The 25,521-nt window shown below is 38.2% G+C and overlaps 2 protein-coding genes and 1 pseudogene across 3 annotated transcripts in view; 1 reads left to right on the forward strand and 2 right to left on the reverse strand.

Annotated features, from left to right (window-relative positions):
- EYS (EGF-like photoreceptor maintenance factor) overlaps positions 1 to 25,521 on the forward strand; it is a 1,566,128-nt gene that overhangs the window by 1,284,781 nt on the left and 255,826 nt on the right. The gene's annotated exons all lie outside the window — the stretch shown is intronic.
- LOC118540278 (small ubiquitin-related modifier 2 pseudogene) lies at positions 5,218 to 6,453 on the reverse strand (annotated as a pseudogene).
- LOC118519728 (endogenous retrovirus group K member 13-1 Env polyprotein-like) lies at positions 8,418 to 16,069 on the reverse strand. The gene is made up of 2 exons (XM_078055168.1): positions 15,551 to 16,069; positions 8,418 to 9,970 (listed from the first exon to the last, which is right to left on the reverse strand). The coding sequence occupies exon 2, from the start codon at positions 9,967 to 9,969 to the stop codon at positions 8,806 to 8,808; it is 1,164 nt and encodes a 387-aa protein (XP_077911294.1). The 5' UTR covers position 9,970; positions 15,551 to 16,069; the 3' UTR covers positions 8,418 to 8,805.

Consider the following 25,521-nt stretch of genomic DNA (forward strand, 5'->3'; position numbering starts at 1 on the left):
TGTACACTATCATCTTTAAGACAAGATTATATAAGAAAGTAACAGGAAGCAAATGAAGACTTAGGGGCAAACTGAATATATAGGAATTAGGTCAGAAAAGCAATAATTGATAAAGTCAGAGAACACTCTGCCACATAGGGCAGTTAAAGGGATTTAACATGTTAAAAAATAAGATTCATGAGAAAATGTCAAGGGACTATTTGTTTATTAAGTAAAGACATGTTGAATTAACAATACAGATTTAAATCCCATGTATTTTCCAACCTGCTATTGTAGGACCCACAGCTCTCCCTAATTGGGATCCATCATCATGGTTAGAGGATATTTGATTACTGCCTTAAGCAGCTACCAAGAAAGATATGTGAAAGTTCTTTAAGTCCTATTCTTAGTGGTAGGCTTCAATCCTTGACAACATATTTATCTTAATTAACTTCTGTAGAATAATTCTTACAGAGTGGACTCAAAATATAGACAATCTTACTTATTTAAAAAAATGGCCAGCCACCTAACTTTCTAAATGAAGCTAAAAGAAACTATGCAAGCTTCTTCCTCAACAAATTGACCTTGACTTCATCAATATACTGAATAAAAAGAAGATATATATTGAGATAAATTGTTTTACAATTTAACATCTGTGAACTCTGTTCTACCTAACACAGATTCATTTAAGAATAGTTTAAGGCTTTTCAAAAGATACACTGAATTTTTAAAATTGAAAGCTGGTTTCATAGACAGGTACTGGTACTAAGCCGAAGTGTTTAAACTCAATAAATATAGAACAGAGATTTTTAGTATTTCTTCAGATAATTTATTCTAATGCCACCATAAGAGGCAGTAAATTCCTGTTTTATAGTATTTGATATAGAATTCTGTCCTGGTCCCTCCTACTTTTCAACTTGGTAATAGTCGGCTTAATTCTAATTTCTAGTAATATTTGAACCTCAATCCTGCCTTCAAAGACAATGTTACAAAGATAAAAAAGATTCCAGGACAAAACCCTGTAGCAAATACCATAAAAATTCACACAGGAGCTTAGTAGACACCTCAATAAAGTTCCCATCATTTGGGGGGCAGAAATTTTCAATCCTATGTGATGGACTGGGATGAATTCAACCATGCCCTGAGAATCTCTTCCCATCTCCCAAATGAATAAAATAGCAAAGAAGCATTCTCCTCCTTGCATTGTACTAGCAATGACACTCATTTCTGCCTGTAGGGTGCAGTAGTAGAGACTGTTCTGAAAGAAAATTCTAGCTCCTCTTGTATATAAACCTCAGAGAAAATGATGGAAACACAATTCCAGCTTAGCATAGTCTCTGTGGAGAATTCATGGAACAAGAGAAAGTAAAGATTTAGATTGTTTGCACAGAAATCACCAATGAGGGGGGCACCTGGGTGGCTCAGTCACTTAAGCGGCCAACTCGATTTCGGCTTAGGTCATGATCTCAGGGTCCTGGGATCAAGCCCTGTGTTGGGCTCTGTGCTCCAGGGGAAGTCTTCTTGAGGATGCTGTCTCTCCCTCTCCCTCTATCCCTACCCCCTAAAATAAATAAATAAATAAATCTTTAAAAATTTTTTTAAAAAATTACCAATGAGCAAGGCTGATCTTTGGACACACATGTGCAAGCAGTCCTGAGGATTCCTAAAAATATTTGGAGACGGAGATTCTATACTAGACTGTAATTCCTGCAGTTATGTCTCAGCCACTGAGACTTAATAACTAGTATCTTAGGTCAGGTTCTTTGGAAATACATAATAGAGATTTGCATGCAGGAAGCTTATTAGAGAGTACTCATGGGAATAACTTCATAGGTCAGTGAGAGAAGAGCACTGAGAAGAGGGAGAAGTTGAATTGCAAAGCAGCTGCAACAGAGGCTTCAGCTGACCCTACGGGAAGCCCTGGAGTAGGGATGTTCATAGTTTCCTGAATTGAGTCAAGGGGAGCTGGGCCTTTGTCCCGTCACCAGGAGACTGAAGGCAGCATACCACAGCAACCACTATGTCTGGTGAGGCTCATGGCTACGTCATCACTTGATGGCTGATGAAGTCCAGGACTCTTCAGTTTGACTTACACATAAGCAAACTAATGTTGTTTTTAGATAAACCAGACACATATCACAACATCCCTTTAACTCCCACCATACTAACCAGAGGGCTGCGTTCCCCATGTTAGTGACCTGGTTCTATTCAGTCTTATCAGGAGTCACCTAAAGAAGCAGTGGCTCTTAGGAAGAGCAGCTCAATACTAATCACATCAAAACCCCAAATGCCAATTTTATAGATGTGTATCAGCATGGACATAGCCACAAATAATGCTATTCTGTGATTTATCATTAAACCATAGACCACTGTCCAAGTAGGGTATACCTAGGTTTAGGGCAAAAGGGTAGATCTTTATATGTTCATTATGATTCAAAATGAAAGCACAGGACACCTAAAGGGCACCTGGAAACAGGGAAGTGAGGAAGCAAAGCATTCTCTCTATAAGTACAAAGAAGTCTTACCTGTCTGCTCCTTTCTTTGAAACATAACCACACTCGTTTTTGTGCTATACAGGCTCCTGTGAGTGTCATCTATATGAAAGTTCTTTGGAAAGCATCAAGTGTCCCTCAAATGAATAGTATTATTATTACAGTTTATCATCCATGTAAGTCTGTTTCTTCTATTGCTGCCCTAGGAACAGAAGAATTGCTCACTACTTTTTTATTTTATAGCATCTCATTAAAAACACCTCATAAAAACTTTAATGAAGTTTTCTGCAGATTTTTCTCCTTCCAGTAAAGTAAACTTACTTCCTCATGGTTTTGTTCTCTAAGCATTCAGTTATTTTAGGCACTATTTTCTGGATGTCCTCCAAAGTTTTCCACAGGCCTATCAGTTGAATTTTATGTGCTGACTCCTTTTTTTTTAATGGACAGAAAGATCAAAGACATCACATATATTTCTTCTCCCTGTGGAATTTTCCTCTAGATTACTAGCAGCATGTTTTTCAATCTATAAGCAGGTCTCAAATATCATATGTATCAGTTTACATTTATTAAATTTCCATCATGGCTATTGTTCAAAGAATATATTTGAGGGAGACATAATATGTTTAGTGAAAGTAAAAATCTCCATTATTTCACCTCTCTTCCAGCATTTCTCCTTTACATTCATGGTTTAGACACTGTCCATTTGTCTGTTTCTTGGAAAGATGCCAGACAAAGGCTGTTCACAGAACTATATGATCACACAGCATATATTCCAATGTGTCTTTAAAATCTGTTAAAGAAGTTTTGGGGACAACAAATATATATTTTGTGTGAAGTTAGGGATGTTCCCGGTGGCTTATTCTGAAAGTCACTGCCTTTCCAATGTTAATTGGGCAGTGGGGTGATTAATCCACCACCCTTTGGTGAAAATGCTTTTGAAATTCCTTGCTCGTTAAGCTCATCTCCTTTTGTAGTTTCATAGATGGGAAAGTGATAAGCTTGGACCAGGAGCAGGCTCTGTTTGGTATGGTATAAGAAGCAGATGAGTAGGATCAGAAAGTGAGCACAAAAAAGTCTGTACTACAAAGAGCAGATTTGTTATTATGTCAGCAGAAGAGAAGTCTACCCAGATAATTGTGAGATAGACATATCTGGTAAGTTTTGGGTGGATCCAACAAACAAGATTGTATTTACAAAGATGTACTAGACACTTCACATGCATAATAATCTCAAGCTAGTTCATTTATTCATGCTCATTAACAGTTATATAATTATAGTATTTATTCTGCACCTATACGACAAGCACTGTAAAAATACTTTTACACACAATCTCATTAAATTTGACAATATCTTTAAGGGGTACTTACTTTTATAATACTCATTTAAGAGATGAGTAAACTGGGGCTTAAAGCAATTAACTAATTTATTTAAGGTCATGTAACTAGTAACTGAAGCAGGGTTCCCACCTAGACAGTTTTACTCTGGATCTCTTATATTTAACCACCATACTACACAGCTCATTGTTGTTCAGATTTTCCTGCCTAAATTAATACTCCTAAAAGGAGATAATCTCAAATCAAAACATCTATAAGGAGTCCCTCCCTCATCATCTATCTTTCAAGCACAGATTATGTGGCTTATAGTCAAGGTCTTCTTCCCTATACATCTTTATCCTCCTCTGCTACCCACCATGGACTGTCCCATTGCGCTAAATCCATGGTCCCAAACACAGTCCTACCTTTTCCTACCACATTTATTTTAGCTAATGCTACAGTTTCTCCCCTGAAATGCTCTCCCTATTCATTTCTCCTAACTGTACACTACCCTTCCTATAAGCCTACCTCCTTTAAAAGCTAGCTTAGACTGATCCTCTTCCTTATTCTCAACTCTTAGCATGCTCTTGTGATACTCTGATACTCTTCTGATACTCTACTGACCTTTCAGATGGATGGTTACCTCATCTCCAAAACCAAACAAACATGGAAGGCTTGAGTATGGGACAAGTAGAAGAAAAACAACTAGATAGACTTCATTATGGAAGTCTTACTAATGGAGATCAGTTAAATAGATGAAGGCCATGGAAACTTAGCTTCTTAGATTATTTAGGCAGCAGATTTGGCATAAGCAAATACACAAGTGATAAATGTTCATATAAGAAATTAGAAAATTTATTTAATCCTAATGAGAATTCCAGAAGTTGTGTTGCAAAATAAAAAGGAGTGGCATTAGTAGAGGGCCTTCAAGATTAGACAGAGAAGTTGTTCTCCTTTTTTCTTTAAAAAATGTTTAAATGATGATATTAATAATAAAATAACTACCACTAATTAAGCTCTTACTACTTTGCACCCACACTTTAAACTCTTTCCCTGGATTTAATTATTTATTCCTAATATCCACCCAGTGAGGTACTATTATTCCAAAGAGGACACTAAGGTACACAGAGCCTGAGGGCATTGTGAAACCACAGTTTTTACTCAGGAAGTCTGATTCCAGAGTCCAACTCTAATCATTACCCACTATATCATGTATTATATTATAGACAATAAATGTAGGGAAAATGTTTCATACTTTCACATTTCATGAAACCCTTAAGACATATCAAAAACTCCCTAACTTTTTTTTTAAACAAGAAGTTTATTTAAACAACAAGATGCTTGACTTCAAGGAAAAGCTATCTAGGATTCATTTCTTTTAGAGTAATTGATCCCTATTTAAAGACAGGTTGCCCTCGATGTAACAGCTGTGTACAAAAAAGTTATAAGATTGTCCTTGGTTTTACAATAACAAATGAAAAGCATTAAAATTCTCGAATTGAACAAGGTATGTAAGGATTTTTATGTTGTCCTTTTTTGTTAAACAGTGAGAGCAGAATAACCTACTGGAATATAAAGATAAGAGCTGAGTGAGCATGCCACTAATGGAGAAATGGGGTATTTTCAAAGAACCAGTATTTTTTCCCCATCCCATATCCTTTTGATGTCGATCCAAACATACCATTGGCCAATTAGTAAAAAAAAAATGGAATTTGCTTGTGCACAGACACAGTACTTTATGTACAATTAAGGAGTGAGGAAGGGGAAAATGAAAGAATAGAGAAAACAGTACCATAGTAGTCAGGATGTGGTGGAACCAACTTGCAGTTTTCTCATTGAGAGATGTCTTCTTGGTCTGGAGGAACAGAGTTCTTCAGTAAAGTAGCAGGTTCCCTTTTTAGTAGACACCTCCTGTCTGCTGCTGGAACACATCAACTACATCTTCATCCTCCATGTCCAGCTGTGCAGGTGTGTCCGTTTCATTGATTGGCTGCCCATCAAATCGGAATCTGATCTCCCTCATTGACAAACCCTGTCGTTCACAATAGGCTTTCATTAGTTTACTAAGTGGCATCTTAATCTTAAACCGCACCACAGAACCATCCTGCTCCTCCACCTTCCAATTAATATGATCATTGTTCTCAGTCATGACTCCTTCCTTGGGCTTTTCAAGGCCATGGCAAGTGCCTTGGCAAGCACCTCCTCAGCTGCCACTTCACAAAAAGAGGTACCAGGTCGAGCACAACACACACCAAAAACTCCCAGACTTTTTAATTCTAAATTATGCCTTATCAAATTAGTAAACATAACAGTGTTAAAAACTCAACTGATTATTATAAAAATATATACAAAGTATAAAACTTTATCTTCTATTTTCAATTTTGCCTTATGCAATTACCATTTTCTTTCAGGGAATTTCACAAAATAAAATTTAGTGAAAATTATGTTTTAATTGTGATGCTATATTGAAAGAAAAATAGAATCAGTATACCATCTGTCAATTCTAGATATAACAAAAGGAGTAGATAGAATTATTTTTACTTAGCCTACATAATATATAAGTATGGTAAAGTTAAAGATGTTTTAAAGACGTTTATGAATTATATGCTGCTGTACTTACTGCAAGTCAGATTTTTCATGTATTTGCTATTATGAAGAAGCCATGGCATTCTGTTACTTAAAATTCATTAGGCTGTAATTATTAGGTATTCTACAAAAAGCTTTTAGAAAAAATACTTTTATCCTTGAAAATTTCTTAGGTCAATTATATTCTATCATAGACACATTTTTTTAGGTCCTGAAAGGCAGGAAAGTTCAATACAATTTCCTTCAATCTAGTAAGAGGAGAGATGTTATATTAAAACGAGTATTTCTAATTAAAAGATTTACACAGACTAATATATGATTTTTCAGATTTTTCTCAAGTAAAAATACTGTAGTCTCTTAGATATGCACTGTCTCTAGCATCACCAGTTTTGTTGAAATGGATTTAAGACATTCAATTCATAGAATAGGATAAAGGAATATGAACTACAATAATATTTATTATTTGAGAGAATAGTTGCTTTTAAAATATTACATGGGAGTTGTTCAAAAATATGTTGTCTCAGTGCTTATTAAAAGAGTTTTCATTTCTGGATTTATTGCTAGATTCAGGAATCAGAAGAGTCATATTTTGATTGTATGGGATAATTCTATTGATCCATTGAAAAGATGTCAATTTTATTTCTAAAATTTTACCTTAATGGTCCAAAATACTTAATTAGACACCCTTACAAAAATGAAGGGGGGGAAATCGGAGGGGGAGACGAACCATGAGAGACTATGGATTCTGAGAAACCAACTGAGGGTTCTAGAGGGGAGGAGGGTAGGGGGATGGGTTAGCCTGGTGATGGGTATTAAAGAGGCCACGTACTGAATGGAACACTGGGTGTTATATGCAAACAATGAATCATGGAACACTACATCAAAAACTAATGATGTAATGTATGGTGATTAACATAATAAAAAAAAACAGTATAGAAGAATACATGAACTCGGAGTTTCCATTATGAGAAGCTAATGATTACTGTTCTGTGTAAACTGTATTTGGAGCTTTCCTGGGCCAAGAAATACCATTAAAAATTAAATTGAAAAAAAATAGAAAAAAAAAGTATATTTTAATGCTTTCTAAAGCATTTAAATGTGAGACCTAAAAGTTGCATTAAAGATAATATAGTTCAACCTCTCATTTTTCTGCCAAGGAAACTCCGTGCCAGAGAGGCAAATGTACTTTCTTGGAGCCACATGACTCAAGGAAATATAGCAAAGTTAAAACTAGGGTCCACGTTTGGCACTCTTTCTCCTGCCCCATCTCTTTTTTTTTTTTTTTTTAAGATTTTATTTATTTATTTGACAGAGAGAAACACAGCGAGAGAGGGAACACAAGCAGGGGGAGTGGGAGAGGGAGAACAGGCTTCCCGCGGAGTGGGGAGCCAGATGCAGGGCTCAATCGCAGGACCCTGGGATCATGACCTGAGCCGAAGGCAGATGCTTAATGACTGAGCCACCCAGGCGCCCCTCTCCTGCCCCCATATCTATGTCTGCTTTTATAGGTGACATACTACAACCTTATCTTTCTTCTTTATGTGACCTGTGTTTTACTTCCTATTTCACATAAAGAAAAGAGTTACCAGTTGTTTATTCATTATGCCAGGCCCACAGAACCCTTCACCCCGTCCTTTGTGAAAGGATCAAGAAGTCCAAATCAAATGACTCCCTTTTTTCCAAGCCTGATCTGAAGCACTGCTTTTTATAACAATCATGCTCATTTCTCTGGTCATGATAAGTGAAAATTTGTGATCTTGACTAACAAACAATTATAGATCTTAGAGAATCTATGGGCAAGTCTCACGGATTCTCATCCACAACTGTCAACGTCTAGTGCGTTGGGGTCCCTGGGTAAGGGTCGCGAAATCACCGGGACACAGGGGATGCAGAGCAAAGGCAGCACTTGCAACTGCATACTGCCGTTTATTTCTTGACATCTTTTATGCTCTTTACAATCAAAATATATTGTTACTGATTAACAATGTAAGCATTAAGATATCCCGATACTTCTTTACTCAAGAGAGGACAAAATCAAATTCGGTTGCACCGGAATAATTACATATCTTAAGTAAATCTCATTCTCTGATCAGTTCTTATGCAAAGGTACCTTATGACCCATTCCCCGAAACTACATAAAATCAAACCCTATGCAGGAATGCTGAGATCAGACAACACCCCGCATATACATTTGAAGCAGGATGTTATCTGATCATCACATCCCCGCACACGAAGCCACTCTCCTCGGTGGGCGTCACAAGGAACAATGTGCCCAAGATTACTCAAAACATCATGAGCCATTTCTCAGCTGACCGGATGCCTGAGGCATAGGCACACAACAAGGCGAGGGAGACTTTTCCCCCTCTCAGGCCTGGGCGTTCCCGACCTTACCCTGCGTGCGCCACAGCACACAAACAATTCCGGCCACAGAGGGCTCACATGCCTATGTTGGCCTCAATTCCTTCTTTTTTCTTTTGTTTAGAAAGAAACGCCCACCAAAGGGTGGCAATAGACTTCCGGGAAGGTCGAACAAAACATACATACATGCACAGAAAACAGCATATAACAAAAATTAATGAAATTCCGATTCCTCCAGCGGTATGCCCTAAGCTCTGAATAATTCCCTTCGGGTCTAGTCCTTCAAATTGCTTCAAAAACGACTGAGCCAATGTAGCAGCATCCTCATTCTCAAAGGGTTTTCCAAATATCTCCTGAATATTAGTATGCAAATTATTAATCATATCTGTCACCGATGAATTGCCCTCTAAATATTTCTGGATAATACTCCAATCATGTTGAGATTCATTATATCTTAAATTAGTAATACAAAAGGATGTGGAATTCCAATCACAACGCAACCAAATTTGTCTTTCAATTGTTAAAACCTTCTTCCCTAACCAACTAACAGTTTGTCTAAGAACATCTATCTGCGTTTGCAAACGAGTATCAATCATAGTTTGGGAAAGCCAAAGATCCCGTGAATCACGGTGCCAATTTTCTACAAAATGTTTAGTTTGCAAAGATGTATGTAACGCAATTCCAGAAACAGTGGCTAATGTGGTTACCGTAATTAAACTTAGAATGACCGCTACAACAATACCAATCAATCGTTTAGTTCGTTTTAAAACTTTCCTGAAAAATTCCAATACCAGAGCATCCACTGGATTTTGAGCCCATAGACGTTCTAAATTTACCGGAAGCCAAATATGAGAGCGTTGTTGCAAAATCATAAGAGAATATCCTGGTTTAAATTCTATAGAACTATTAATACAAGAATACAATCGACATTTAATACAGCTAATTCCATCATTAAAACTAAAATTTCCTATCAAAATTAGATATGGTAAAGGTACACATGCGGTTACATTAATTTCTTTAAAAATGGTGAAATTATAAGCCGACGCAGTCTTTGCTGTGCCGGAAAAGGTTCCATTATAAAGTCTGACAGTCTTAAGCGCAGCTGCAACTTTCCATAAGTGTGTTTGAATATGATCTGGAAATTTTTGATGTGATATGTGAGGGTCTGCGATGCCGCCATCTCCCCAAGCCATCAATCGATGATTTACTACAGATTCATTCCATCGGTTCCGTGGGGGCATCCTATAAGACAAGGATAAATTACAGCGCAAGACATCCCACTCTGAACAATTTTGTAAAAATTGACCATATGGTCCCCACATAAGCAGATCCTTATAATATTTTGCAAACCTACCAACACATTCCTGCCATTTAAATGGCTTATAGGCCATTCCAATATAAGTAAAATCAGGACAAGCAGGGAACGAGGGAAATTCATCAAAGGTGACATTTCCCCAGGTCATATTAAGAGACCATGCTTCAAGCCTCTGTAATTGAGTGCGAGAGGAATTAACCATTGGTCCAGGTAAAATCCAATTCTGCCAATTCATATTTACACATGGCGAGGGACCCAAGCAAATATATGGACCATCCCCTCTATGCAGGAAATTAAAAAAGGTACCGTCATAGGTGGGTTAGGTATATAAGCCCAATAACTTACATTAGTCGCCTCAATAGGAGGGGATGACATAGTAAGCAAAGCGCACATGGCCAAGAACAAATGCTCAGGTGTACAAGGCTTCCTTGTTTGCTTCAAGATTTCTGTCCCTCCCCAGCAAGCTTTTTAATATGCCCCCAAGTGGGTAAAGCAAGAGGCGGAGGCCGCCAATGATGACGCCTATCCAAATGTAAGTGAGCCATAGCTTGCAGGAGAGGTTCATCAGCTTGTAACAACGATTCATGCACTCTCGGGGCCTTCATGCGTCGCCTGACAGCCGTCCGAATTAGTTCGTGACCGGATCCACCTTGCCGGGAGCCAGGAACAGGTTTGTCCATCTTCTGTGGAAACATAAGCATAACCTTTCCCTCTATAAAGCAACACTCCTGGCTGCCATTCTGCATCCGCAGCGGGCTTAAACCATATATGTTCATTCAAGGGAAGAGGAGCCGTCTCTCCCTCTATGAACTGTTTTTCTGCTCTCGAGAGAATATCTCCCTGCGGAAGATTCAAGAAATTCAATGTAAACAATACTTGTGACAAAATGGAACGTGCATTAGATTGAGTAAATGATAATATATGATCTGTTTTCCTCCTTTTTAATTTTTTAATTTGCAATTTTAAAGTATTGTGTGCACGCTCCACAATGGCCTGTCCTTGGGGATTATATTCAATGCCTGTTTTATGCATTATACCATATTGCAAACAGAAGGCTTGAAATTTTTTACTTTTATATGCTGGCCCATTATCTGTCTTGATACTGGAAGGTAAACCCATCACAGCAAACGTTTCTAATAAATGAGTAATAACATGTTGTGTAGTTTCACCCATTTGTGCTGTGGCCCATATAAATTGAGAATAAGTATCTATTACAACATGTACATAAGATAAGCGACCAAATTGTGCCACATGAGTAACATCCATTTGCCAAAGTTCGTTGGCATAAGTTCCTCGAGGATTAACCCCAGCTTTTACAGCACGTAAGTGTAAAGGTCTGCAAATAGGACACTGTTTTATAATTTGTTTTGCTTGACGATAAGGAATTTTATATTGAACATGTAATCTACCAGCATTGGTATGCAATAAATTATGTTCCTCGTCTGCAGATGCAAATGACACCAAAGCGTCTACTTGAGCATTGCCATAAGCCAAGGAACCAGGAAGATTAGTATGAGAGCGAATATGAGTTACATAAATACGAGTATTACGATTTCTTAACAAAGTTTGTAAGAGTAAAAATAAACTAAGTAGGTTGGACTTATTAGAACATACCACGGCAGTATATACATTTTTAACGACCCCAACAGCATATGCTGAATCAGCAAGAATATTCACAGCCGAGGGAAAATCTTTTAATACTTGGGCGATGGCAAATAATTCATTTTGTTGGACTGAATTAAAATCTGTATTTTGAACCCAATACCTTTTAGTTGTCCAATATGCACTTTTAGTTTTTGACCCATCTGTAAACACAGTGGGTGCATTAACCAAAGGTTGTTCACTAATTATATCCTGAATAATAAATTCTTGTTTACGAAAACAATCCCATAATTTTCCTTTAGGAAAATGGTAATTAATTTGTCCCACATACCCTGCAAGGGCAATCTGTAATTCCTCTATATTCCGTAACAAAAATGAAAATTGATCTTTAGAAAGAGGAATAATTATATCCATAATATCACATCCGGTCATAATTATAGCTCTATCTCGAGCCTGTTCTATCAAATATGCAATCTGAATACCATAAGGAGTGATATTTTTTGAAAAATGATGTCTAGTATAAATCCATTCAGCAGGCAACTCTTTTTGTCCAATAATAGCTGTGGGATATTGCCATGTATTTAAAATATACATTGTCAAGGGTAAAGAAGGATCAATGCGAGTAAGAAAAGCGGATTTAATTTTTTCTTCCACAAATTGTAATTCCTTTTCTGCTTCCGCAGTAAGCTGTCGGGGACTATGAATATCAGAATTTCCTTGTAATGTATCAAATAAATTATGTAATTGATAAGTAGGGATACCTAAAGATGGCCGTAACCAATTAATATCTCCTAATAATTTTTGAAAATCATTCAAAGTCTTCAAATTATCCCTTCGTATAGCTATTTTTTGTGGTCTAACAGTATTTCTTTCTATCACATATCCTAAATAATTTATAATACTTCCTTTTTGAATTTTTTCTGGAGCAATTACCAATCCAAAAGGAATAAAATACTCTGGCAATAATTTTAAGATTTCTTCTAACTCATTTTGATGGGGGCTAGCAAACAAAATATCATCCATATAATGAGCTATATACACCTGAGGCCACTTTTGACGCACGGGACGCAAGGCAGCGTCAACATAAAGTTGACACATCGTAGGGGAATTCATCATGCCTTGAGGCAAAACCTTCCATTGAAACCTTTGGTGAGGTCCCTGCCTATTTATAGAAGGAAGTGAAAAGGCAAAACGCTTCCTATCATCTTTATGTACAGGGATAGTGAAAAAACAATCCTGTAGATCAATTACCATTGTATGCCAATCCCTCGGCAAGGCAGCCGGTGAAGGTACCCCAGGCTGGAGAGCCCCCATGGGGAACATGGAGTTATTAACTCCACGTAAATCTGTAAGTAAACGCCATTTACCTGAAGTTTTCTTTATGACAAAAATTGGAGAGTTCCACGGAGAAGTGGAATGTTCAATATGTTGTTTTTGTAATTGCTCTCTTACCAATTGGTGTGCAGCAGCCAATTTTTCCTTAGTTAATGGCCATTGTTCAATCCACAAGGGATCTTCGGATTTCCATAATATTTTAATAGGTTCCATCTATAATCAAAATTCCAGGTGAGCTCCCCACTGTTCTAAAACATCACGGCCTAAAATATTTAAAGGAACATCTAAAATATATGGTTTTAACACGGCCAGTTGCCCATCCTGGGAGGTAAATGTTACAAATTGAGTGGCTAAGCCAATACTTCGGACAGGTGCCTTGCCAACTCCTTTTATCTGACAAGGAATCTCATTATAGGGGATATTTTCAGGCCAATCAACAGTTTTGATAATAGTGATATCTGACCCTGTATCCAACAAGACAGTAATATCTTTCGTATTCAATTTAACTGTCATCAAGGGCTGCATACGAGTTATTTGTGTAGCCCAAAAAACACATTTTTGATCCGTACTGCCAAACCCTCCATGCCTGACAGCGGTAGTCTGACCTATGGGGAGATAGGGTAATAACAATAACTGGGCAATTCGTTCTCCTGCTTCAAAGGACACATCAACTAGGGAAGACATAAGAACTTGAATTTCTCCTCTGTAATCAGCATCAATTATACCTAAGTGAACAGTCACTCCTTTTGATGTCAAACAAGAGCGACCTGTTAATAGAGCAAAAGTGCCAATTGGTAAGGGTCCATAAATTCCAGTAGGAATTTTCTGAGGTCTATCCCCTCCTTTTAAAGTAAATGGCCTTATGGCTGGTATGTCCACTGCGGCACTGTGTTGGGTAGCTGGGCTAAGGGAGAATATGGTTGGTTTCCCCTGTTCATTTGTCCTGGGCCCGGGGTAGGGCCCGAAATCGAGTTTCCCTGCGGCTTTTCTGCAAAACTTGTATTTAATTTAGTGCGACATTCTCGAGCCCAATGTTTTCCCTTCTTACATCGTGGACAAATTCCAGGTCCGCGCCCTTTGTCAGGTTTCTTTTCTTTACAGTTCCTTTTCAAATGCCCTAATTGACCGCAACCAAAACATTTCATGTTCTCGAGTTGCTTAGATTGCAAGGAATGCCAGGTAGTGGCCATTGTTTCAGCAAACAGCTGCATCTTTCTACTCTCTGATGTAACATCCTTACAGGCCTTCATGAAAGCATTAATATCTCCTGTATCTTTAATAGGCAATATAATTCTCTTACAATCCTCATTAGCATTTTCATATGCCAGCAGTTTTAACAGCTGCTGTCTAGCTTCTTCCCCTATGACAGTTCTCTCCAAGGTTAATTTTAATCGTGATAAGAACTCGACATAAGGCTCGTTAGTCTTTTGAATAACCTTAGTCCAAGATCCATAATGTTCTCCTTTTGGGTGAATACGATCCCAAGCTTCTAAACTAATTTCCCGTAATTGATCATGGATTTCTTCAGGGGTAATAACTTGAGCAGCAATATCAGAATATTGACCTATTCCCGCCAACATTTGATAAGTTATAGCCTGGACCCGAGGATTGTTACTTAAAGCGTTCTGACGAGCCTGATCCATACAGAGCTCGGAGAACCACATCTGCCATTGCAGATATTCAGGCTCCTTTAAGAGAGCTCTACAAAGGACTCTCCAATCTTCTGGAGCAAAATTATTATAATGTCGAGCTATACCTAGAAGTAGCTCTTTGACATAATGTGATTGCGGTCCATATAGAGTCACTGCCTTTTTCAAGCGACCAATATCATCTATTGAAATATCTTCATAATATGGTGCTTGTGCTACTCCCTGGACCGGGGGAGGCCTAATAACCGGAAAGGCAAAGATAGGTCTGTCATCCTCACTCTCATCGTCATTATCCTTTAACGCATCAAGCTCAGCTAAAGCAGCAGAAAGAAAAGGATTTTTGGGAGAAAAGGCTAGCGCGGGCGGCAAAGGCGGAGCGGAAGGCCTTTTCTTAGATTCCCCCGCCATGGTCATGACCCGCTGAAAAACCTTCCATAAGTGCTCGGTCTCGGGATCCGACGTTACTTTCAGTTTCGATTCATCGCTATCGCACTCATTAGGTTCGCGAGGCAGTGCAAGCTTAAAGGCATCCTTTTCTATTGCCTTTTTCTCATCTGTATCAAGGGGAAGGTCCTGTATCGAAGGAGCCACTTCCTTCTGAAAATTCTCAACCGTGCGATCATCCTCCATTGCTCTTAACACTGTAAATATAATCGACCAGATGGACCAAAATCGTACAGGAATCTTTTCCCCCTGCCTCATGGCCTTTTCTACATTATGGCGGACCCGCCGCCAATTATCCACCTCCAGGGAGCCCTCCTCGGGAAACCAAGGATTCCAGTCTCGAACCACTTTCAAACACATCTCAATATCAGTAGAAGCGACAGTAATGCCATAGACAGCAAGTGAATGCTTCAGCATTCGAACATAAGGAGTAGAGGTTTCTTGTCCCATGACCCTGTATTGTATTAAATTACTCACCCTTCCTGAACGTCCTTCAGGGTCCCTGTTCGGGCGCCAATTGTCAACGTCTAGTGCGTTGGGGTCCCTGGGTAAGGGTCGCGAAATCACCGGGACACAGGGGATGCAGAGCAAAGGCAGCACTTGCAACTGCATACTGCCGTTTATTTCTTGACATCTTTTATGCTCTTTACAATCAAAATATATTGTTACTGATTAACAATGTAAGCATTAAGATATCCCGATACTTCTTTACGCAAGAGAGGACAAAATCAAATTCGGTTGCACCGGAATAATTACATATCTTAAGTAAATCTCATTCTCTGATCAGTTCTTATGCAAAGGTACCTTATGACCCATTCCCCGAAACTACATAAAATCAAACCCTATGCAGGAATGCTGAGATCAGACAACACCCCGCATATACATTTGAAGCAGGATGTTATCTGATCATCACATCCCCGCACACGAAGCCACTCTCCTCGGTGGGCGTCACAAGGAACAATGTGCCCAAGATTACTCAAAACATCATGAGCCATTTCTCAGCTGACCGGATGCCTGAGGCATAGGCACACAACAAGGCGAGGGAGACTTTTCCCCCTCTCAGGCCTGGGCGTTCCCGACCTTACCCTGCGTGCGCCACAGCACACAAACAATTCCGGCCACAGAGGGCTCACATGCCTATGTTGGCCTCACACAACCACCTTGAACCTTGATAATTTAACTAAATATTACAAATAATGGGAACTTACATTCCAAGAAAGCATCTCCTTCCAGCTTTGCAGTTTCTGTAGATGTTTGAGATTTATTTATATTAAGTAGATATATTTTTTCATGCAGTCTTGGATGCATTGGCCCCCTATGTGCTTTTTAAGAAAAAAAAAAGAAAGGAAAAGCATAAATCCATAAATCTATTCCCTTTTCTACTTAATAGTCTTCAACTATTTCCTTAGCCATGGAATCTAAGTTCTATGTGAGCGGGCTATTTTTTAATCACTATTATTCCCCAGAGCTTAACTTGGAACTAGCATACAATATATATTCAATAGATATTTTTCAAATGAATGAACCAGGTTTACTTATCTTCCCTAATTCTTTTCTGCTATAAAGTAAATATTCCCAGCCCCTGCCCCATTCCTCAATTGATATGATTTGGCAGAGCCTCACCATCCTAATTATTGTCTACACTCTTCATTATATCAGCTACCATATAAGCTGTCACAGACAGTGGAAGTCAGTATTCCCTGTGTAAGTGATCCATATGCACTCAAAGAAGAAGGAATTTGCTTTTCTTAGCTTTCAGACCATTCAGATTATACTTTTAGTCAACTAAATCCTTAGGTCTTTTTCACATAAAGTGCCTGAAATTATTTAAGTTGCTTAGTCACACTGCCAGAGTTTACCACTCTTGTAATACATAAACATCCTCAGGAGATTTAGCACATTAAGTGAGGTTCTCAATCATTCACAGCTTGTGGTCAATTTCTCCCATCAGATATAATTTTCTCCTAACTCCTAGCTGAGAGCAGCATGCTAAATAAATGGGAGTTTTCAGAGAAGGGGTAGAGGATTTTGTAACTTGCGGCACTGTCCAGAAAGTCAAGTCTGAATACAGCTCCAAATCAAAGGGCCAGGGTAGATAGCAATATTAGGAAATGGACAAGGAAGAGGGCCAGGATGGGAGTCAAACACAGCAAGGCATTTAGAATAATACTGGGACAAATTTTTTTCTCTATTCATGTATTTTCAGTATATATGATTCAGTAAATTTTAATTAGGAGTCTACTATGTATCAAGTAGTCTGGTAGCCTCTAATTATACAGGAGAAGAGGAAAATGTGGTTTTACCATTATAAAGTTTTAGTCTACTAAGGTAGAAAGGTAAGAAATAAGTAAACAAATATATAGTTAGTAATTGTGATGTGTCCCAGTTGAAATAGAGTACACAGAGAGAGTATAATGGGAGTGAACATTAAGGAGGGCATGTGTTATGATGAGCACTGGGTGTCACACAGAACTGATAAATCACTGAATACTACATTTAAAACTAATGATGTACTATATGTTGGCTAATTGAATTTAAATTTAAAAACATCAGGAGAGGACTCTCCAATGAGGGGGTGATCAGAGATACATGCACAAGAAGGAGCCTGTCAATTGAAGAACGAGGGGAGGTATATGGACATAAATATACATGATATGGATACGGATATAGATTCAAATATATCTCAGGTAAAGGAAGAAGTCAGGATGAGTAATGACTTCTATAACATGTTTTAAAAGGTGTTACCAAATCTGAGAAGCACTATAACTTTCTTTCCCCTCATAAGATGTCAGAAGCTCACCACCTGCACATGTTCAAGAGAATGGCCTCCTCACAGATCCATCTGCCTAGGCTCAAATTGTCTATTTGAAGTGTGCTGTTCTGTAAAGGAGTTGAGTTTCCACCCAGCTGGGTATAAAGGAGCAGGCTGCCACAAACTGCTGCATGTGAATCCCACTTTTTAGGCTGTGCCTATTTTATCACCTCGTTTCAGTGTATCTTTAGATAAACTGGATTGTCCCTCTTGTGCCTCTTAAGCACACAGTATAGCAGCACCCATGTAAGTACTTCAGTCAGATGGTGGCCTATCTGATCTCTCAGCCAACCACCTCCTGAAAGTTTGTCCGAACATTCCCCTAGGATATATTTGACAGGTCACAAGTTGGGCTAGTACAAGCTACATACAGGTATGCCTCTTCCCCAACTCTGTAAAACACACCCATCTCTGTATGCCTCTGAGGCTCCAGAGACTATTTATCTGGGCTTACATACCTTTCATTTTTAATGGATTTCAAAGTGATACTGAAATTCAACCCAGTATGCATAAATTGATTTTCTATGATGTGGTCAATGCTCTACTGGGTACTATGGAGAATAGAAATGTTGATCACAAAAATACCATTAAAAATACTCACTTTAGTTAGTGATAGACATGGTAAAGTGTCAGAGGTGAAATACACCAATTTCTATAACTTATTTTGCAATGTCTCACAAAAAAAATAAGGTAAAATGATGGGTGGTTAGATGGACGGATGCATGGAGGCATGAGTAGGAGGATATATATGTGATAAAGCAAATATAGCAAAATATTAATTGTAGGATCTATGTGGGTATATGATGGTTCACACTGTGAAACTCCTTTAACTTTTTTATGTTTATAACTTTTGATAATGAAATATTGGAGGAAAACAATCACTGTGTACCTGAATCTTACCATGCAAGTAGGAATAAACACCCACACATGAAATAATTGCTATACTGTGAGGTGCTGATTGTAAGAGCAATGGAGATTCAGAGAGAAATCAACATGGATTGGCATAAAAGGAAAGAGGACCACTTGAGACTTGAAGGTGTAGGATTTTGAAAGATGAAGTGGAAGATGGAGAGCATTTCAAATGGAGGAAAACAGCATGAGCAAACACCTGGAGGATGGAGCAGAAACACAGGTGTTTAAGAAAACAAGACAACTGAATCTGATGGGGAATCGTCAGCAATAATTTTGGATACACATAACAAAGCTAGAAAACGGCAGGTCATGATGGGTTGAAAAAGACATGATCCCTTCCCTTAAGTAGTCAATAATATTTGGGCACAATAAGAGGAAATAAATATCAGATTTACAAACAATTTTCAGACATTCTTATAAAAATTTACAAAGAAAGTTATAAGATGAACATAGGCACTCAAACAAATATTACAGTCCCTACAGGCAGTCATTACTCTGGTGACACAAAATAATTGGATGAAAAAACTTTGGGCCACCTTTGTCAGCTTATACTAGGGAAGTCAAATCTTGTGTCTGTACAGGGCCATTCAGATCCTCCCTTTCCCAAGACAAAGGGTTCTACCACATTAGCTTTTCCTGGACGAGCTCAGAATCAGCAGAATCAACCTTGGCAGCAAGGCACTGTCAGTTCCCTCCAGTGCGTGCTAGCCCCCTCACCCAAGCAGAAAGCAATGCAAGACCAAATGGAAACAATGGAATATATTGGAAAGGTATGGGGTAACTCAAGAATTAAAATGAAAGCTCAAGGACCCGTCTCAGAAATCACAGAAACCAGGATATATACCAGGGATTCTGGTCACCCTCTTCAGGGTGCAATGTGGATAAATTCCAATCGTTCTCATAACCATTTAAAGTTCAAAATCAAGGGAGAGTGGTTCTGAGGGGACCAGTTTGTGTTGCATCCCACCCTGTGACCACAGAAGGGTGGTCACCTCAAAGAGAGTCTCACCAATTAATGAGGACGTGTAGTTTCTCCAAGCAAGTGACTTAACCCTCAGAAACACACATGAAAAGGGAATAATAGTAGCGTCCATCTCATAGGATTGTGCAAGAACCAACTGAGATAAAAATAATAAAAGAGGACTCATATAATGCTTACTATGTGACAAATACTGTACTAAAGATTTCACAAGTATTAAGTAATCTAATCCTTATAACTTCTCTTTGAGATTTATGTAATTAAACTTCGCAGCTCATATTTCAAAATTTAACTCAAAGTTGACAAGAAATACTCATTCTGTCAGGCATTTTTCTGCCTGGGTTCTGAATGCTCATCAAGTATGTATCTTTTGAAATGCATCCACTTGAAAACCTGAGCTTTATCTTCTCAGTTCTCATTTTTGTAAAGATTCTCTCTCATTTACCCTTTTCCCCACTGCATGCTGATATGATAAGTTTTTGTGGGGTTTTTTGTGTGTTTTTTTTAATATTGGTGTTCCCATGTGTTCTCTCCTTGGTTAAAGACCATCCTTACTAACAACTTCAAATTCCCTACTGAAAGGATTGAATTATTATCCTTTCCCAAAAAATATTTCATTACTACAATTTTATCTGTTTTTTGTACCTAATGACTAAAACTAGATCTGGGAATTGAAAAAAAAACATCTGTACCTGGGGAAATAGGTGCCTAAATTTAATACTTGGCTAATTTCAAATATGGAATAATGAGAAGGAAAACAGCCATTAGGTGAGATGCCCTCAATGGTGGGGTCAAGGCATCTGGTCAAGTGCCCCATGTTATCATTAACACCCAGCATGGCTTCTGCAAAAAAAGAGGGGGTGGAGTTTGGAATTTGCAGTGGCTGGCAAGCTAAGCCTGACCCCTGCCCTACAACCTTCAAAGAGAATAGAAAATGTAATGAGCCACTGAAATCATGACCTCCTCACAGATTGTACCTCATTTCTAGGTGAGAATCTGGAAGATTCTCCAGAACAATTATAGAAACAATTTTTCAGGCAAAGAAAAATTGTGATGATAAAAAACACATACCATAATCAAATGCAAATGTCAGTATATGACATGCTGACTTTCTCTTATAGATGAAGTTTGTAAGGAGAAAAGGCAGGGCTTACAATTGACTTGTTCCTTGTTTTAAGGAAGCTTAAGCAGTTTTTTGAATATAATATTCTCCCAAGAGGGGACTTTTTTTTTTCCTCAGTAAAAGGAAAGGAAATAAGTTCTGCTGTTTTTCTGTTTGCAAAAAAAAAAAAAAAAGAGAGAGAGCGATTAATATTTGAGCCCCCTTTCAACTCAGATTCATACTTCACAATTGAATTTAGATGTAGAGGAGGGTAGGCACCAACTACCATGTGTCCTCTTATTTTGTCTCAAGATGCTCATGGAGATGGCCATTTTCTCTCTCTGGTGAATCCAAATGGATCGATGGATGTAGATGATAGATAGATAGATGATAGATAGATAATAGATAAGCATTCTTAAAAGTTCTGGAATATCAAGCCACATTTTAAATTTTTCTTCCCCTTAAATTCCTTTTATACTTCAACTCAGAAATCTAGGTCTTCAAACTGTCATTGTTTGCTCCTAGGCAGGCATGAAAATTTCAAGGTCTGACCTCCAACTTCAGGGAGCTAACATTCTCAATTATATTTAAAATCTCTAAAATACATTGCATATATATATATATGTATAATATTAAATATATATAACATTTAACTTGCTAATAACTTCTTTTGCCAAACATAAAAAAAATTAGTTACTCTGAGTGAAAAACAGAATTTAAAAATAAATATATGTCAACAATCCTAAAATATTTGCATTTACGATTTTAAAGTTTTTCTGTAAAAGATTTTGTATTGTTAAAAAGTAAATATTAGGCAGCATTTTTATTATCAGATAAAGGATGGATTACTATAACCTGGCTCTCTAGCCTATTTTAAAACTATTTTCAAGTATCTATGGACAACGGATGCTCACATAGTCAAAGAGATGATTTCACTGTGCCAGCAGTCACTGCTGGGCTAAAAATAATGTTGTTCCTATGAATACCCTATGTATTCACAGAGGGAGGTAGCTGAGTAAGGAAACTCCTCTTCCACTGGATTGATTACAATGAAACATTGTTTTTCAGCCAAAGATTATCTCAATTTTCTATATACAATGCTCTACATATAGCTAATCCATGTGGGACTTAAGAGACTAAATTTAGTCTCAGCCACCTTATTTTACATTTTTCAGGAGTTGCATCTGTCATTTGGCTTATAGTATCTCCTGTCTGGTCTAAACTGTTCACTTCTACCTTTTATTTTCTTGCTCATCTGGAAGCTAAATCAACAAAACAGCTTGGCACAGTAAATCATATGTTCTCACCATGGAGTTCCATCATATTTTTTAAAGTAAAAAGTCACTCAAAATAGTCTATATCAACAACATAAAAAAAAAGGAAAGAAAGAAAGAAAGAGAAATTTTTCCCTAAAAGGAGCAGAAGGAATGTTAAGTACTCTAAGAGATATATGTTGAATGTCGAAAGACCAAAGGACCAATACATTTTCATAGCTACATTAAGTAACAAATGAAGCTGCACAGAATTATTCAGCTGAAATTCAAGCTGAGTTGAACAATGCCAGGATACAGTCACTTACCTTACATGAGTGTTTTACCTTATAAGTGAACTTACATTCCACCTGAAGAGTTGGAATGTAGGTTCCTTGCAGTCTGCCATTTTGATATTAGCTTTCATTGCATTTCTAACCAGAAAGCCTTTGTCTTTAATCATCTTAAGGTAATATTGATGGGAAGAAAGCCATTAATGAAAGAACTTTAGCATACCTATATGTGAACGAAAAGCAGCTCAATCAAAATCATTTAACCAATGACCAAAGGTCTCTATTAATTAACAGATATTTTGAAGCATACTTCCCATTCAGTGTAGGAACTATAATGTCAACATGGAAGGAAGATAGGAAAGGTGTGCTTCACAAAAGCAAGTCATTTTTTGGCTGAAAAGACCCTTGAAAGTACTTGGAATCATATTTTTAAGAAAATGTAGGAATATGACATATTTTCAGGGAAGGAATTTTCATAAAAAAGACTAACTGAATGTAGGCCTCATTAGCATAATTGATGAAACAACTCCCCAGGCCCAGGGGCTGCAGGGCAAGGTCTTTATTAAAAAGTTCTCTGTGTATGCCTGGAGTATAAAGTCACAATGAACAATAGGTTTGCTTTGTATTTTCCCCCTTTATATCGTAAGGGGCATAATACTGGTGGGATATTAAAGCAATGTATTTTTATTTCCCCTTTAAGTCTCTCTTAGCCATCTATCTCTGATGCTGAGGCTTCTTGCCCAGTGAAAAAGAACAAAGAGGCTGTTAAAAAGCTTTGGCCTCCAACTTCTTTGACTCTAGCAAAACAGTCTTAGAGGAGAGAGAAAGGAGTCTTCCAAACTCCTTCAGACTCCAGTAACATACCAAGAGTCTGCTTCCCCACACCTTCAGAGATAAATCCATAACTTGAGTAAGGGAAGTGGTACTATAAGAGCAGTCAAAGAAAATGAGGACCTACAGGTTAATGGGCATATTTATGACAGAGCTTCTAGGCATCTAGGAGTACTCCAACTTTGAACTCAGCATCAAATCCAACATGGTACAGGTAGGATGTCACAGAGGTAATGTTTGGGAGGTGGCTGATAAGGTGAACAGGAAACAGCAGTCCTAGCTCCTAATGACCTGTGTGTGGCATGAAAGCAATCTGGATGTTCCCATAGTCCTCAGGAAAGCGCTCAGTGAATATCCATTCTATAGCTGTGATCATTCCCAATGCTGCACATCTCAACATAGAACACTGAGCCCTACAGTGGTGCATTTTATATTGTACACAAAGGCTGCACCAGTTACACTTGTGCTAGCAGTGTCAGTTTTTCCACAGCCTCACCAGCACTAGATGTTTTCAGTCTTTTTAAGTAGCATTTCAATGCTATTTTATCACTATATTTAAAGATTTCTATTTAGCACTTTGGTCATAGGCCTTTCTTAGACTAACTTAAAAAGAAAAAGTTTTGTCACTCAGGGAACTCAGATGGCAAATAGGATGCTCCTGAACTTCCCTCTTCCCATGCTCTGAATATACAGGTACATGAAGCAATTCCCATTGAAAGAAATTCAGAAACTAGCTGAGTAACTCCTACATGCCCGGCAAATGCATTGAAATGCATAAGAAAAACTGAGACACAATTTTTCCATAAACCCTACCTCTGGCATAGCACCAGAAAATCAGAAAGGAACCTCCAACTCCCAATTTGTCACTGAAAAACTGAAGATTTGGAAACACATCTAGTACCCCAACTTTTAAGGCTCCCACCATCAAATTGGCCCCCAAAACACCTAACTCTGAAAGCCAGTGAGACTTGTGTCCACAAGACCCGCAGAACTACAGAAAACAAAGGAATTCTTAATGGCATGTGAGCACTTGCCTCAGCTGCTAACACCCAAGGGCGCATTGCAGAGGACATGGGCAAAAATAACCATCTCCCAGTCTTCACTGAAAGGGATTTGACTGCATACTTGACAAACTGAGAGCCCATCTTCCATTTTGCGCAAATCTAGGGGCTGGCTCTGATCCTCCACAGAGCCCAAGGTTGCTGAAAGGCATTTCTGAAGCTTTCTTCCTCTGATGTGCTCCAACAATAAAACAAAATTGCCACTATCTCTTTGGAAGGGGTTTGTACACATGCTTGATACCAGATTTTGCAGTTGCTGAGGAACAGACTCCCAAATCATGTTGCTCTGGTAGTCAGTGGGTCTTGCATTCACAAGTCCCACAGAAGTATAGCAAACAAAGTGGTTTTTTAAAAAAAAATACAGGCTCAGCACAGAGGGAGAAGATAAAAACACACACCCATCCTCTAGCTTTTCCCTGAAAGGGGCTTAACCCAGCTGCTGTCTGGCTTCTAATCAGCCTGCAATTACTTGCCAACTGTGATCTTTCCCTTGGAACACTGATGGGCCTTGGCACACCCTCAACTACTGGAAGCCACTAAGAACACAGAAGGTAGCTTGGACAATCACAAGAGTGTAAGAGAACCAGGAGCTCGGGGCAGGTTGGTTGACCAGATTCATCTACACAAGACCACTCTTTGAAGACTGGGAATGGTGGCTGTTTTATCTAATGCACAGAAACCAACATAGACAGTCAAGAAAATGAAGAAACAGGGGACTGTGTTCCAAACAAAAGAACAATATAAATCAGAAACTAATCTTAATGAGACAGAGATAAGTGATTGACCTAATAAAGTTCAAAATAACAATTATAAATATGCTCACTGAGGTCAGAAGAGTAATGCAGAAACAAAGTGTGAATTTCAACAAAGAGGTAGAAAATATTAAAAAGTACCAAACAGAAATCACAGAGCTGAAGAATACAATAACTGAAGTATGAAATTTAATAGAGGGGTTCAATAGCAGACTAAATCAAGTGGAAGAAAGAATCTGTAAACTCAGAGGTAAAGCAGTGGAATTAAGCCAATCAGAGGAGCAAAAAGAAAAAATTATGAAGAAGAGTGAAGACAAATTAAGGGAACAACAAGCAGACCAATATACACATTACAGGGGGTCCTAGAAGGAGAAGAGAGACAAAGGGGCAGAAAGTATAATCAAAGAAATAATGGCTGAAGACTTCCCTAACCTGAGAAAAGAAATATATATCCAG

This window comes from Halichoerus grypus, chromosome 9 (assembly GCF_964656455.1).
Source record: "Halichoerus grypus chromosome 9, mHalGry1.hap1.1, whole genome shotgun sequence".
NCBI classification, from domain to species: domain Eukaryota; kingdom Metazoa; phylum Chordata; class Mammalia; order Carnivora; family Phocidae; genus Halichoerus; species Halichoerus grypus.